Source organism: Dysidea avara, chromosome 13 (assembly GCF_963678975.1).
Source record: "Dysidea avara chromosome 13, odDysAvar1.4, whole genome shotgun sequence".
In the NCBI taxonomy this organism is placed as follows: Eukaryota; Metazoa; Porifera; class Demospongiae; order Dictyoceratida; family Dysideidae; genus Dysidea; species Dysidea avara.
Window position 1 is genome coordinate 5,216,023 of NC_089284.1, and position 12,935 is coordinate 5,228,957.

Consider the following 12,935-nt stretch of genomic DNA (forward strand, 5'->3'; position numbering starts at 1 on the left):
TTTGGATAGCATTTAGCCCAACAAATTGTATGTTTTGTAATGCATATAAAAATTAGTTAGCCTATATCTGAGATAAACTTGTTTGATGGCAAAGTGTACTAATGATACTAAATCAATGTTATAATTTGCAAACAAAATTGACATTAGAATTGTGACTGTTCTATTAGAGTAGTGACTGCTCTATTAGAGTATCTCGACCTTTGCACAAAAATTTAAACTTATTTACCTCACTTTATTTACAGTGTAGAGTTTATTATAACTGTTGTCTTCTATTTTCCCATTAGCTTTCTGTACTTCTGAGTACGTACAGTGTGATTGCAAAATTCCAGTTTCTGGTGTCAGTATTATATAGCCATAGATCCTTTAGCCATGTAGGTACAAGGGAGGCGAAAAAGGGCCAGGGGCCCCCTCAAATCTGCTTATGGCCACAGGTGAGGATATAGACAAAAATTGCCATGTGGTATTCGGTTCCAGAGGAAAGGATTTGAAGTCAATGTCACCATAATTATATATCACAACATTCTTATTTTCATCGTTTACCATCCCTGTGGAATGCCATACCAATTCTAGACCTAAACATGTCAGTTTGTTTGTTGAAATCTAAACTGAAATTATATCTGTGCGGGGACCATTTCCTGAGTAACCGCTTTGATGAGAATAACAACTGCACTCTACATTACTTGTGTCCATGCTCCAGAAGTCACCAAACTAAACCTCCAATTACCAATTTTAACCACTTATAATCTTAACTATGTAACTATGTAATTACTTAAGTAGTTATAATATTAATTGTACATATTTTATGGTTGTTGGTTGCTATCAACAGACCTTTGGTGTGTTTACACCTAAAGCATAAATAAACTCTTTATGATGTCACCATAGATATCACACAGTACTATCTCACACAGTACGGTAGTAGTGTATGCTATCGATAGTGAACAAGCCGAGGTTCGGTGATTACTACCAAGATTACTATACCAAGGATTAGAATCCTCTCAAATAACAAGAGACCTATCCTTCTATCTAATCAGTACAGACTGCCATATCTATGAATGTGCACACTTAGTGTGAAAGCACAGAAAAGGTGATTTCAAGAGAGGAGCAATCCATGTTAAAGCATGTAAAGAATTCCTGCTTTCTTGTGTGGGGTAGGATCCGACAAGGTATCATTCGAGTACACATGCTCAAATATACCTCAGCTGTGCCTACTCGGACACCTGTCGGATAACGCGGACTTACACAAAGCGCGTAATAAAATAAATTATTGAAAATTTTTTGGGTTTGGACATGCAGCCATGGCAATGAAGTGATGTCAGACTCTAGCAGATTAAATGTGACTATATAAATCGCTAAGCTAGCAGTCTGTTGTAAATTTTCCTACTAAGTGAACATAGGCAGTGATAAATGGCACAGCCAGCAAGTAATTCTAAAGGAGGCGCGAAAGTCCCTCGCAAGACCATCTCCAAGCCAGTAAACTTTCTGTTTGGTGGATTATCCGGGTAAGTTTCTATCAGTACCTGCAGGTTACAGTGAATATCGTAGCGACTGTGTGGTAATTATTGAGTTTGTCACTAAATACGTTCGGTGTGTGTATGTAGTAACTCTGGCCATAGATAATGTGTTGCCTCTGTGCAGTCAACTGTAGTGTATAACGTTGTGACCTTTGACACGACTCCGACACACCCAGATCCATTACAATGTTATTCATAGAATATAAGTGCCACCATAAACATACTACACAGGATGGGGGCTACTGCCATTACCCAGCCATTAGATCTGGTGAAGAATCGTATGCAAATGAGTGGTGAGTTATTATTGGTGTAAATGTTGTATGTATTGTCACATAGCTTTAATGGATTCCTCATAAGTGACATTCCTCATAAGTGACATTCATGCACACATCTGTGTATTTCACTCTACTCGTGCACAATCTGTTGTAAGGGGCCCTGTGTTTCACTGGGTAGGCTGTAAATGCAATTGTACAACAATGGTAACTGAAGGCTGTTGTGTGTGTGAGTGCACGTGTGCATGTATAATTCACAGCATTTTGTTAGGTCTTGGTGGAGCAGCCCGCGAACACAAGTCCACCATCCACGCCACTATCAAAGTTGCACGTAGTGAAGGTGTGCTGGCTTTATACACAGGGTGAGTGCCACCATCTTGACTAACCTACTGTGAATGCCACTTGTTTGCAGGTTGTCTGCAGGCTTGATGAGACAGGCAACTTACACTACCCTGAGATTGGGAATCTTTTCTTCATTGATGGACATGTGTTCCAAGTGAGTATACATTCACATTATCCATATCCTCCACACTATAATCTTTGTGAACAGTGATGGGCAACCACCAAGGTTTATAGTGAAAGCAGGTCTAGGTAATGAGTGAGGTGTTTACTTTTGTGTTTAATTTGGGTCACTCTTAGCTACTGTGTCTGGTGCAATTGCATCGTTCATTGCCACACCAACTGAGCTCTCCCTGATAAGAATGACATCCGATGGAAGGTTGCCTGTGGACCAGAGAAGAGGCTACAAACATGTATTTGATGCCTTGTACAGGATAGGCAAGGAGGAAGGAGTGCTTACATTATGGACAGTAAGTTAAAACATGTGACAGTCACACCTACAGGAAATATGATTAGTAATCACATGATTAACCACACAGGGATATCGCCCTACAGTGGTCAGGGCTATGGTAGTAAATGCTGCTCAGTTGGCTTCATACTTTCAAGCCAAACAATTCCTGTTGTCTACAGGTATGTACACTTAACTTGGTTTAGCATCATGTGAGTGTTGTTGTTGTGTTAGATTATTTTGAGGATAACTTATTTGCCCATTTTGTGGCCTCAATGATTAGTGGATTTGTTACCACCACTATATCCCTACCAGTTGACATTACTAAGACGAGGTAGACCAGTGTATGTCTAGTGTGTGAATTTAACTAGTTGTGTGTAGAATACAGAACATGAAAATCATCGATGGGAAACCTGAATACTCTGGTGCAATAGTAAGTCATGATGTGAAAGTTGACTTATTTTCAATTTTGTTTTGATTTTTCTCTTATTAGGATGTGTTTACTAAGACAGTACGTCAAGAAGGTGTATTTAGTTTGTGGAAGGGTTTCACCCCCTATTATGCAAGAATTGGTCCACACACTGTATTCACGTTTATCTTCTTAGAGCAGCTCAGAAAACTTTATTGGAGACATTACAGTTAACTAACCATTCTCAGATAGTTTTTCACTGTACAAATTAAATTATTTCATGAGCACAATCTATCTAGAGTGATTATATGTGTCTCATTACACAAACCATCTGTCTTGTGGGTTATACTTATGCCATAAAAAGCTGCTTGATGGCTACACAATCTCCCGTAATGTATGATCCATTAGGGAGTGGTAATGAGTATTCAGTCATATCCTTGCCAATACTCACCATACAATCCACCACACTCAGATAGTACTTCTGTCTGCCTTCATTGGAAAAGAAACGTGAATTTGTGCAGGCAATAGTTTTTAAGTGATATATTTGGACAAGAAAAGCCCAAACTTTCATGATTCCTATTACACAGTATTACTGTACCGGAAACATCAGCCAATAGCTAGCCAAAGGGCTGCACTCTGGCAGTCACAGTACAGAAAGTATACTGTCTCTATCCCAAGGAACTTTATTATCAGTTAGGCAATTGGGAGACTCATAGTATAGTGGCGCAACCAAAAAATTGTGCTCTTTTTCATAAAACCATGAAACTTTCCACATAAATAGTACTCCTCAATACATGTATTTTAAGATATAGTGCCATTGCTAATGTGACCTTTACGGCCATTTTTGTACAGAAAATTAATCATTTTTGTCTTAACTCCCTGAGGCAGTAATTAACTTTTTAAAACATGGTACCAAACAAAAGATCTTGCTGATAGAAATAATGTGGTTTTTATTTGAAGTCAATTCTTAAGTTATGAATATTTTTAATAGCTGCAAAATTTGATAAATTTATGCATGATTATCTGCCCACAGGTACAAGGGCAGGTAAATTTATCACATTTTGCAGCTAGTAAAAATGATCATAACTTTGTAATGAAATCACCTATTGACTTCAAATAAAAACCAAGTTGTTTCTAACAAGTTAATTACTACCTCAGGGAGATAAAAACAAAAATGATCAATTTCTGTACAAAAATGACCGTAAAGGTCAACTCAGCAATGGCATCGTATCTTGGGCACATTTAGCTTGCTAGGAATTTTGTAGATAAAATACACAGTCTTTAGGTTTGTATGCCATTCTATATGACAAGTGGAACTGAACTACCTACATATGAGTCATTGATCCCTACAACTTTTTTGATCAAATGCAAATCACCTAGAGAGCACAATTTATCACTATGTGCATAAAACTGCTCTACATAAAAACTTCAGTCCTGAAACATATAAAATATCTTTAGCTTTTGGAGGGCTGCACCCCCAGCTCCACTACTATGGTGCACCCCCTGGATTCACCCCTGTAAAGTGAACTTTCCTTTACAATTTGCTTGCCTTATATGGTGGAACCTATCTATTATGGACATTTTGGGACCAGAATTTTTGGCCACTTTTTGTTGCAATACAGAGGTTTTCCTCTTTCAGAGGTAAAAATGTATTAACCAGACCTGTTGGGACCAAAACTTTTGTCCTTATTATGGAGGTTTTTTCTATTGTGTCCTTAATTCAGAGAGTTTGTTAAGAGAGGTTCCACTGTAATATCACATTGCCAATCTATACTATATGTAACTTCCCCAAAACTTAATTTCCATTTAGAATCACCTACATTATTATTACCCATGTTAAGCAAGGGCTAATATACATTCAACTATTTTTACCAAGTCCTTCAACTTCATTACATTACTCACAGCACAATCTATCTAGAGTTAGTACATGTTGTATACCATTGTCTGTCATTACAAAACCCTCTGTCTTGGTCACCTGTGGATTAAATTCATGCCAATGTTTGGCATAATAAGCTGCTTGGCTGGAAACTTCTTTTCTCTTCAAAGTGCGAGATTTCCTTGCAGTGCCTGCCTTTCTGGATGGATTGTAGAGCTCTCCTGGTAGCAAGCTCTTCACCTCAACTGCCATAAAGTTGTTTCTACCATCAGTAAACAAACAGTCTCCCATACTTACATTACCATAAGCAAGTGGCAATACGTACTCATAATCATAAAACAATGGATATTGCTCCATATAGCAGCTACTGTTATACAACAGAAAGTTACGAATGATATTAAACTCTGAGTTATTTGACCAAGTGCATCCCATAAAGTAATCCCGTAATACTCTATCTCTTTTGGTGCAAGTGTTATAGGAGGTGTCCCTGGGCCAGTAAGACAGTTTCCAGTCATCATAACGAACTGGCTTGTTAGAATCATCCATCAATAGTGGATAATCGACATTTCTTTCATGATCGCCATCATTGGACAGAGTAAGGATATGCTTGATCTCAGTACCTGTAACCATCACACCTTCTGTGCTAACTATACCCGGGTTGTGATTATGTACCAACTGTACTAGTGTGTGGACCTTGTCCCTGAGCGACTTCCTCTTTCTATGGCGCAACTTTTGTCTAGTTATACTGCTACCTCCACATCGTAACTGATCATTAGTGACATAGTTACACTCCACCACTAATAGTTTGTCCTTTGCATTAGTAAACAAAAAATCCCCTTTATAGCTAGCATGTTGATCATACATTGTGTAGTTGTAATCAATGACATAAGGGAATTGTGCAGAGTAAATAGCCCAGTTTTCATTGGCAGGTTCCAATAACAATTTTCTCTGCAGGACAAAGTTGGGGTATTCATTCCAAGACCAACCAGACAGGAAAGAGCGAATTATATTATTACGTGTGAAACAATCATTCATATCAATTGAGAAGTTACATTTCCTACTGGTATCAAGGTGAATGGTACAACGAGAGAGCCAGGAACGATGAAACTTCGGATCATAAAACAACCTTAACCTTGCCAACCAACAAGTCATTTCTTATCATTAATACTCTCCACCACGTTCAGATATAGTACTTCTATCTACTTCGAGATTCAGTCGTCGTCGCCTTCATTGGAAGAGAAACGAACTGCCACGTGGGTTGCTGCACCAGATACTGTTAATTATATAGGTTGATACAGGTACTTCCCCCAAGAATGCAGTGTCCGGTTTTAACGAGTTTCCGGAAATACACAGTTTATATAGCCTAAATATTTCGAGGGGGAAAATTTTCGCTGATTTCGCGGTTTTGGATGTTATCAGCGAAAATTTTACCCTTGAAATATTTAGACCTCGAAAATTTTATTTTTAGCAACATTGCTCAACCTCGAAATATTTAGGCTAAACGGTACAACATACACTGTAGTGTACGCTCATCAGTACTACTAGTATAAACATATCTTCACAGTGGTGCAAACAAGATCAGTGAAAGAATGAGTGCTCTTTACAATTAATTTTTAGAGGCGCCTGTTAGAATCAGACGCCTGTTACATTCACTAAACCTTTTCAATAATAACCATAATATTTATTTATTTTCAACTCATTCAAGGCCTGCACATGGATGATATTCCTAATTATACATGGGACACACACAATACTTTACCAAAGTTGGTGAAAGATTATAAAATTAGGTGTCCTATGCTATTGTTGGTCCCTACAAAACCCTATCCTGGTTACCTGTTAAATGCATGCCATTGTTTGGAATATGGACTATTTTGAGAGGAAAACTTTTACATATTTCTCAGATTGGCAGCTATCCATGAAAATTTGCAGCTTGATCAATATATCATTGTACAGATCTTAAAAAAGGGAACCCACCCCCCCCAAATTTTTTGGATGGTGGCTTTCTGCAAAAATTTTATCCCTCAAAAAAATCCTGCTGTAATAAGCTGTTTTACTAGTGCCATGTTTATCTTTCTGATGCACTGTGGGACACTACTGGCAATTATCTCAACTACTTGTTTCTACCAAACAGTCTCCTCACAACCATAGCTAGTGGCAATAGATATTTGTAGTCATAAAGTAGTTCCATGTAAGTGGAATCCAACAATAGCTTACAGATGATCAGTGTCATATGACCTAGTACATCCTATAAAGTAATCTGTTAATATTCTATCTCCTTTGGTGTATTATGTATCAAAAGAAAAGCCTCTAAGATAGCCTCCATTTATTATGACCAACTGACTTGCTAGTATCATCCATCAATAGTGGATAATCTGCATTAGTGGACAGAGAAAGAATATGCTTGATCTCAGTACCCGTACCTATCACACCTTCTGTACTAACTACCCCAGTATTGTGTACAAGAGTGTACTAGTTTGCAGACATTGTCACTGAGTAACCTCCTTTTCTGTGACACACCTACTAACTTCTTCTTGCTTCCATATCGTAATTGTACATCAATAGCCTATTCTGTGCATTAGAGCAGCTCAGGTATTATAGACCACCATAAGTTTTCAGACAAGATGTCAATGAGAGCTGATCATTTATGGCACTATTATGAAGACCTATAACTACAACCTCTATGTATATATTTGGTAAAATTGTCTGGCTGCAGTGACCTTCAAAAGCCACTGTCCAAAAAGAATTAATGCTCGGACAAAGTGATGTTCGTTTGGATGCCTCCATCTCTGCACTTCCCATGCAACTTATATGCTATTGTGTGGTAGTGATCGGTATCGGTAGAGCTATGCCTGAGCTATCCCATGATAAAAGCAGATTAGATTTTTATCAACTAGAATTGCAGATATCGCCTGTTCCCAGATGTGGAATTGTCGGACACCAAATTACAATTATAATTCTGGACACAGCAACTTATTATTTTGGCATTTTTTGAGTTTAAGTATAGCACTAGGTTAGAAACATTTGAAAACAGCTGTTTAGGGACCCACATACAGTGATTTTCGCCAATTTGAGATGGATATTGTAGTTACTTGATATATAGCTACAATACACCAGGTTTATATAATAGCTGCATCATAGATAATAGACACCCCTACCTGGATTGGAAGCACACGTATAGTGCCCATACAAAACTACTGTTCTATCCGCTTTTCGCGCCTGAAGTTTTCAAACACTCTTTTTCATTCGAAGATTCTGTTTTACTGTCTGGATACAGCTCGGTTGCTTTAACTAGTAAGTTTAGTAGATTGTTTCTTGGGTGGCGATTGGCCTACTACTGGTATAGGCGCTTTCCGTATAAAAAGTATTTGAACATGTTTGTGAAAATGGCGGGGTGAACAAGTTTAGTGTAAGGCTGATGCTTATTACTAACTAATGCTACGTGTACTGGTATGTGTTTCATGGTATATTCGCTCCAGTTTAGTCAAGTATCACCTTTCGCGCTTGTCAAACTTCTAGCTAATACACATCAGTACACCCACTATGAATAGGCCAAACCTTATATTCCATAGCGGTAGGTTTACTACTCACCAGTAAGCAAAACATGTTCTTATAAAATATACTCCCGGTACTGTGTACAGTATAAGGGGCGCGAAGCGCGGATAGATTAGGTGGCGCTTAGAAGTTTCCAATCCAGTATGGGGTGTCTATTATCTATGGCTGCATAAAGTATCTAAAATTTAATAACTTTATATATATTTGAACTTATTTGAGAAGTGGGAGGTCATAAATAAACCGCAACAACGTACAGAAGGTCGCCACTGCTTCATAACCTCAGTGACAGTTCTATTAGAGTATATTCAATTGCACCCATATTATAGTTCTATGTATTACAGACTATCTAAGGGTACCTCAAGTAAAAATGCTACATTAAAATAATATACTCTAATAGAACAGTCACTATGATGATGGTGACTTTCTATATATTATAGTTGACTTCACACATCTCAAATAAGTTAAAATACATAACTGTATGTAAAATTATTAATTTTATGTACCTAGTCTAGACCTAATGTATCGTAGCTACATGAAGTAACTACAATATCCATCTCAAATTGATAAAAACCACACTTTACCATGTCTGGGAAACAGGCGATATCGACAATTCTAGTTGATAAAAATCTATATCGTGGAATAGCTCAAGCATATATAGCTCTACCGTTCACTACCACACAATAGCATATAAGTTACATGGGAAGGGTAGAGATGGAGGCATCCGAACAAACATCACTTTGTCTGAGCATCCATTTTTTGGACAGTGGCTTTTGAAGGTCACTATAGCCACACAATAAAACCAAATCCTTTAAATTTTATACATGGAGATTATAGTCATAGGTCTTCATAATAGTACCATAATGCACAACTCTTATTGCTGTTCTAGGAAATATCGTGTCCAAAAACTCATGGTGGTTGATAATACCTGAGTAAACAAAAATGTGCCATCATAGTGAGCACCATCATGATGTACTGTGTAGTTATAATCGAGTATTGTAGGGGAACTGTGCAGAGTAAACAAACCAGTTTGTATAAAGAGGTGTGAATGGACTACCCAGGGTGATCCTCTTGCTATGGCTATGTACACTATCTGTACCTTGCCCTTGATTTCTTGTCTTACTGGTCTAGTAAAGCAGTGCTGGTATGCTGATGACTCTGCTGCTGGTGGCAAACTTTCCAAGCTTAAGCAATGGTGGGACTTGTTATCTTCTGTAGGGCCCCGTTATGGCTATTTTCCAAATGCTACTAAAACTATCTTGATATGCTAGAACAATCTTTGGAGACTGTGACATTCAGGTTACTGCTGAAGGACACCATTATCTGGGAGGTGTAATTGGCACTCCTGCCTTTGAACAGCTATTTTTGAGACGTAAAGTGGATGGCTGGATTGATGATCTTAAGACCTTGAGCCTCTTTGCCGAAACACAACCTCATGCTTCCTATGCTGCTTTTTGTCATGGTCTCTCTTTCCGATGGAACTATTTTTTTGTGTTTCTTCTTGTTCTACAGACCTTTTCCTTCCTCTTAAACATTTTGTTAAATCTGTTTTCCTTCCTAGTCTATTGGGTCGAACTGTCCCTGGTGATGTTGAGAGAAAGCTATTTGCCTTGCCTGTGCGGCTAGGAGGCCTTGGTGTGTTTGATCCTTCGGTTGTTGTGTCACAGCAGCATTCCTGCTCTGTAGAAGTAAATGCTGGTCTCTTTGGCTTGATTATCTCTCAGGTACATCAACTAGGTGACTGTCTTGATGCACAGGTTCAGTTGCAATCCAAGTATCACTCTAGGAGCCATCAAGAGCAACTTCAATCTGCCAATCACTTGTTCAATGAACTTCCTCCTAGCATGCGTTCCTCAGTCATGTTGGCTCAGGAGAAAGGTGCATCGAATTGGCTCTCTTGTCTTCCATTGAAGTCGCATAATTTTGTACTTCATAAAACTGCTTTTCATGATGCAATTGTGCTTCACTATCATTGGCTACCATCTGCCTGCCCTACTTCCTGTGCCTGTGGTCACTCTTTTACCATAGAACATGCTCTGTCTTGCCCAAAGGGTGGGTTTCCTTCTCTGAGACATAATGAAGTGCGTGATCTAACTGCTAATTTACTTTCCGAGGTCTGTAACAATGTTTTCACTGAACCCCACCTTCAGCCTCTTTCTGGTGAGACCCTTCAATACAAAACAGCTAATTGTGATAACGCAAGGCTTGACATTGCAGCTAATGGTTTTTGGGGAGGATGATTTGAGAGGTCATACTTTGATGTCAGAATTTTTAACCCTAGTGCACCCTCAAATCAACCCCTACACTCTGCATATATACCGACATCATGACAAGGAAAAGAGACGTGAATACCAACAACGGGTTCATGAAGTAGAGAATGCCTCATTTACTCCCTTAATTTTACTACTACTGGTGGAATGGGTGATGCTGCTACTCAGTTTTATAAGAGATTGGCCAACCTTTTGAGTGCAAAGCAGTCTTTCCTATGGAATAGTGATGGGATGGCCGAGATGTAAATTGAGCTTCTCTTTGTTGAGGTCTGCAATTATGTGCATTCGCGGTGCCAAGTCCAGTTTGCGCTGTCCCATTGCTGTGCAGGTCGCTGAGGCCCACATTTAAAATAATTTGTTTATTATGTACTGTTTTATCTTAGGTCATTAATTTGTAAAAAAAATTTAAAAATATATAATTATGCTAAGACAAAATTTCATTATAATACTCATAAAGAGGTGTGAATAACAATTCTCTCCAGGACGTCCAACCAGACAGAACGAATCACATTATCGCGTGTGATACATTCACTTGCATTACTAAATCATATCTCCTACTGCTGTCGTAAATGGTAAGGCGAGCGAGCCAGAAGTGACGGATCCTTGCCGACCAATGTCATTTTCTTATTAATGCTCACCATACAGTATTTCTACCATATTCACAGAAAAATAAGTCCACTATTAGGCATAAGTGTGTAGGCATTATAAAAGTAGTCACAAATTCACTCAGATCATTGTCTTTTTCATATGAAAGATCTTGATATTAAGCTAGAAAAGTTCTGTCACGTGATACATCCCGCCAAGTGAACGAAGCGAGGCAAGTTGAGCGGCAGGCGAGAAGAGCGCGACAACACGCCCCACACGCTATCCTAAGGCAACCACCATGTCAACGTCGGAGTCCCAGACTGAAGAAGGCAAGATGGTGTCAAGTCAGTGTACATGTGGCTGTTTATTTTGTGCAAACAAAAAGGGGCGAGTCAGCATATATGTTATTGTTCCCTGTAGCGCCAATTTTGACGGGTAAAGTGAAATGGTTTAATGTGAGAAGTGGATACGGGTTTATAACAAGGTTCAAACATTTTGTAGCCGTGTTGTAAATATTATTGTTGGACTTTACATAGAGACGACTCAGGAGAAGACATATTCGTCCACCAAACAGCCATTATCAAGAACAACCCGACTAAGGCGCTCCGTAGCGTTGGAGATGGGGAGAGTGTGGAATTTATTATTATCCAAGGAGCCAAGGGACCAGAAGCTGCTCAGGTCACAGGCCCAGATGGACAGGCAGTACAAGGCAGCGTATATGCTCGTAAGTTATCACAATATATATTTGCTGTTACAATATTTCTTGTCCACAATAATACTGCTCTGTTTTCTGTTTGTTTCTTTAGCTGACAAAGGGAATTACAGGAGCGGAAGAGGTTTCCGGCGTGGCAGGGGGCGTGGCAGAGGAAGACCACCAAACCAGCGTTATTATGATGGGCCACCACCGGCACCAATGACTAGGGGTCCTCAGCCAAGGAGGATGATGGATGGCCCAGGAGGTCATATTATGTTAAATACTAATACTTGTACTGTGTACTTGTCAACAGGTCAAATGTCTAGACGTCCTGGTCCAAGACCACCCATGCCTCCACCAATGTACAACATGCGAGGCAGAGGTAGAGGAAGGGGACGTGGTTATGGCCGTCCTCGATATGAAGTTAGTTGAACTATATAAGACTTTAAATATTGTCTGGATACATAGGATGAAGGGGTAGTAGAGGATAATGGTCCCAGGTATCCAACTCGCAGTTTCCGTAGAGGATATCCTTCCAGAGGAGGAAGGGTAAGCAAACTGATTTATATATCTTTGTACAAGTCCTTTACAGGGGGGAATGGGAGGCCGCCGTCGTCCTCGCCGTCCACCACAAGAGACCCAAGAGGCTGAGGTAAAACAGTATCATATATACTGAGAAATGTGAACATGTTTTATTACTTATGTAGAGCCCTCAGTCTGGCAGTGAACAGAATGAGGAAAGCCAGGACAATGAGGTGGAAACCACTGCTGATAATTAAAGGAAAGAAAACGCCACTATTGTCAAGAACCACTAATTGTGTTTTTACCTGCTGTCTTATGTAACACACTAGATACCATCATTTTATTGTATTATTGTACTAGGCCATCTGTAAACAACAAAATCTTGTAACACTCGCTTTGTACCACCCTGCAACACACTGTTTTGCGTCAAAACTAAAATGACTAGGCGTTAATCAAGAAT

General features: G+C 39.1%; 2 protein-coding genes across 3 annotated transcripts; both read left to right on the forward strand.

The window, feature by feature from the left end:
• The first annotated feature begins 1,259 nt into the window (after positions 1 to 1,259).
• Positions 1,260 to 3,283, forward strand: LOC136242094 (mitochondrial 2-oxoglutarate/malate carrier protein-like). Its single transcript, XM_066033480.1, has 10 exons — positions 1,260 to 1,499; positions 1,743 to 1,804; positions 2,055 to 2,145; positions 2,196 to 2,279; positions 2,334 to 2,374; positions 2,423 to 2,592; positions 2,662 to 2,752; positions 2,805 to 2,904; positions 2,952 to 3,003; positions 3,064 to 3,283. Exons 1-10 carry the CDS (start codon positions 1,405 to 1,407, stop codon positions 3,211 to 3,213), a joined length of 936 nt encoding a protein of 311 aa, XP_065889552.1. The 5' UTR covers positions 1,260 to 1,404; the 3' UTR covers positions 3,214 to 3,283.
• An 8,143-nt stretch (positions 3,284 to 11,426) lies between these two features.
• LOC136242092 (Y-box factor homolog) lies at positions 11,427 to 12,934 on the forward strand. 2 transcript variants are annotated; one of them, XM_066033477.1, is made up of 8 exons: positions 11,427 to 11,588; positions 11,680 to 11,743; positions 11,796 to 11,983; positions 12,066 to 12,218; positions 12,267 to 12,376; positions 12,422 to 12,502; positions 12,546 to 12,605; positions 12,661 to 12,934. In XM_066033477.1, exons 1-8 carry the CDS (start codon positions 11,558 to 11,560, stop codon positions 12,730 to 12,732), a joined length of 759 nt encoding a protein of 252 aa, XP_065889549.1. In that variant the 5' UTR covers positions 11,427 to 11,557; the 3' UTR covers positions 12,733 to 12,934. The 2 variants fall into 2 exon arrangements, with proteins under 2 accessions (XP_065889549.1, XP_065889548.1); XM_066033476.1 differs by having other exon boundaries at positions 11,442 to 11,603.
• Position 12,935: the final 1 nt, after the last annotated feature.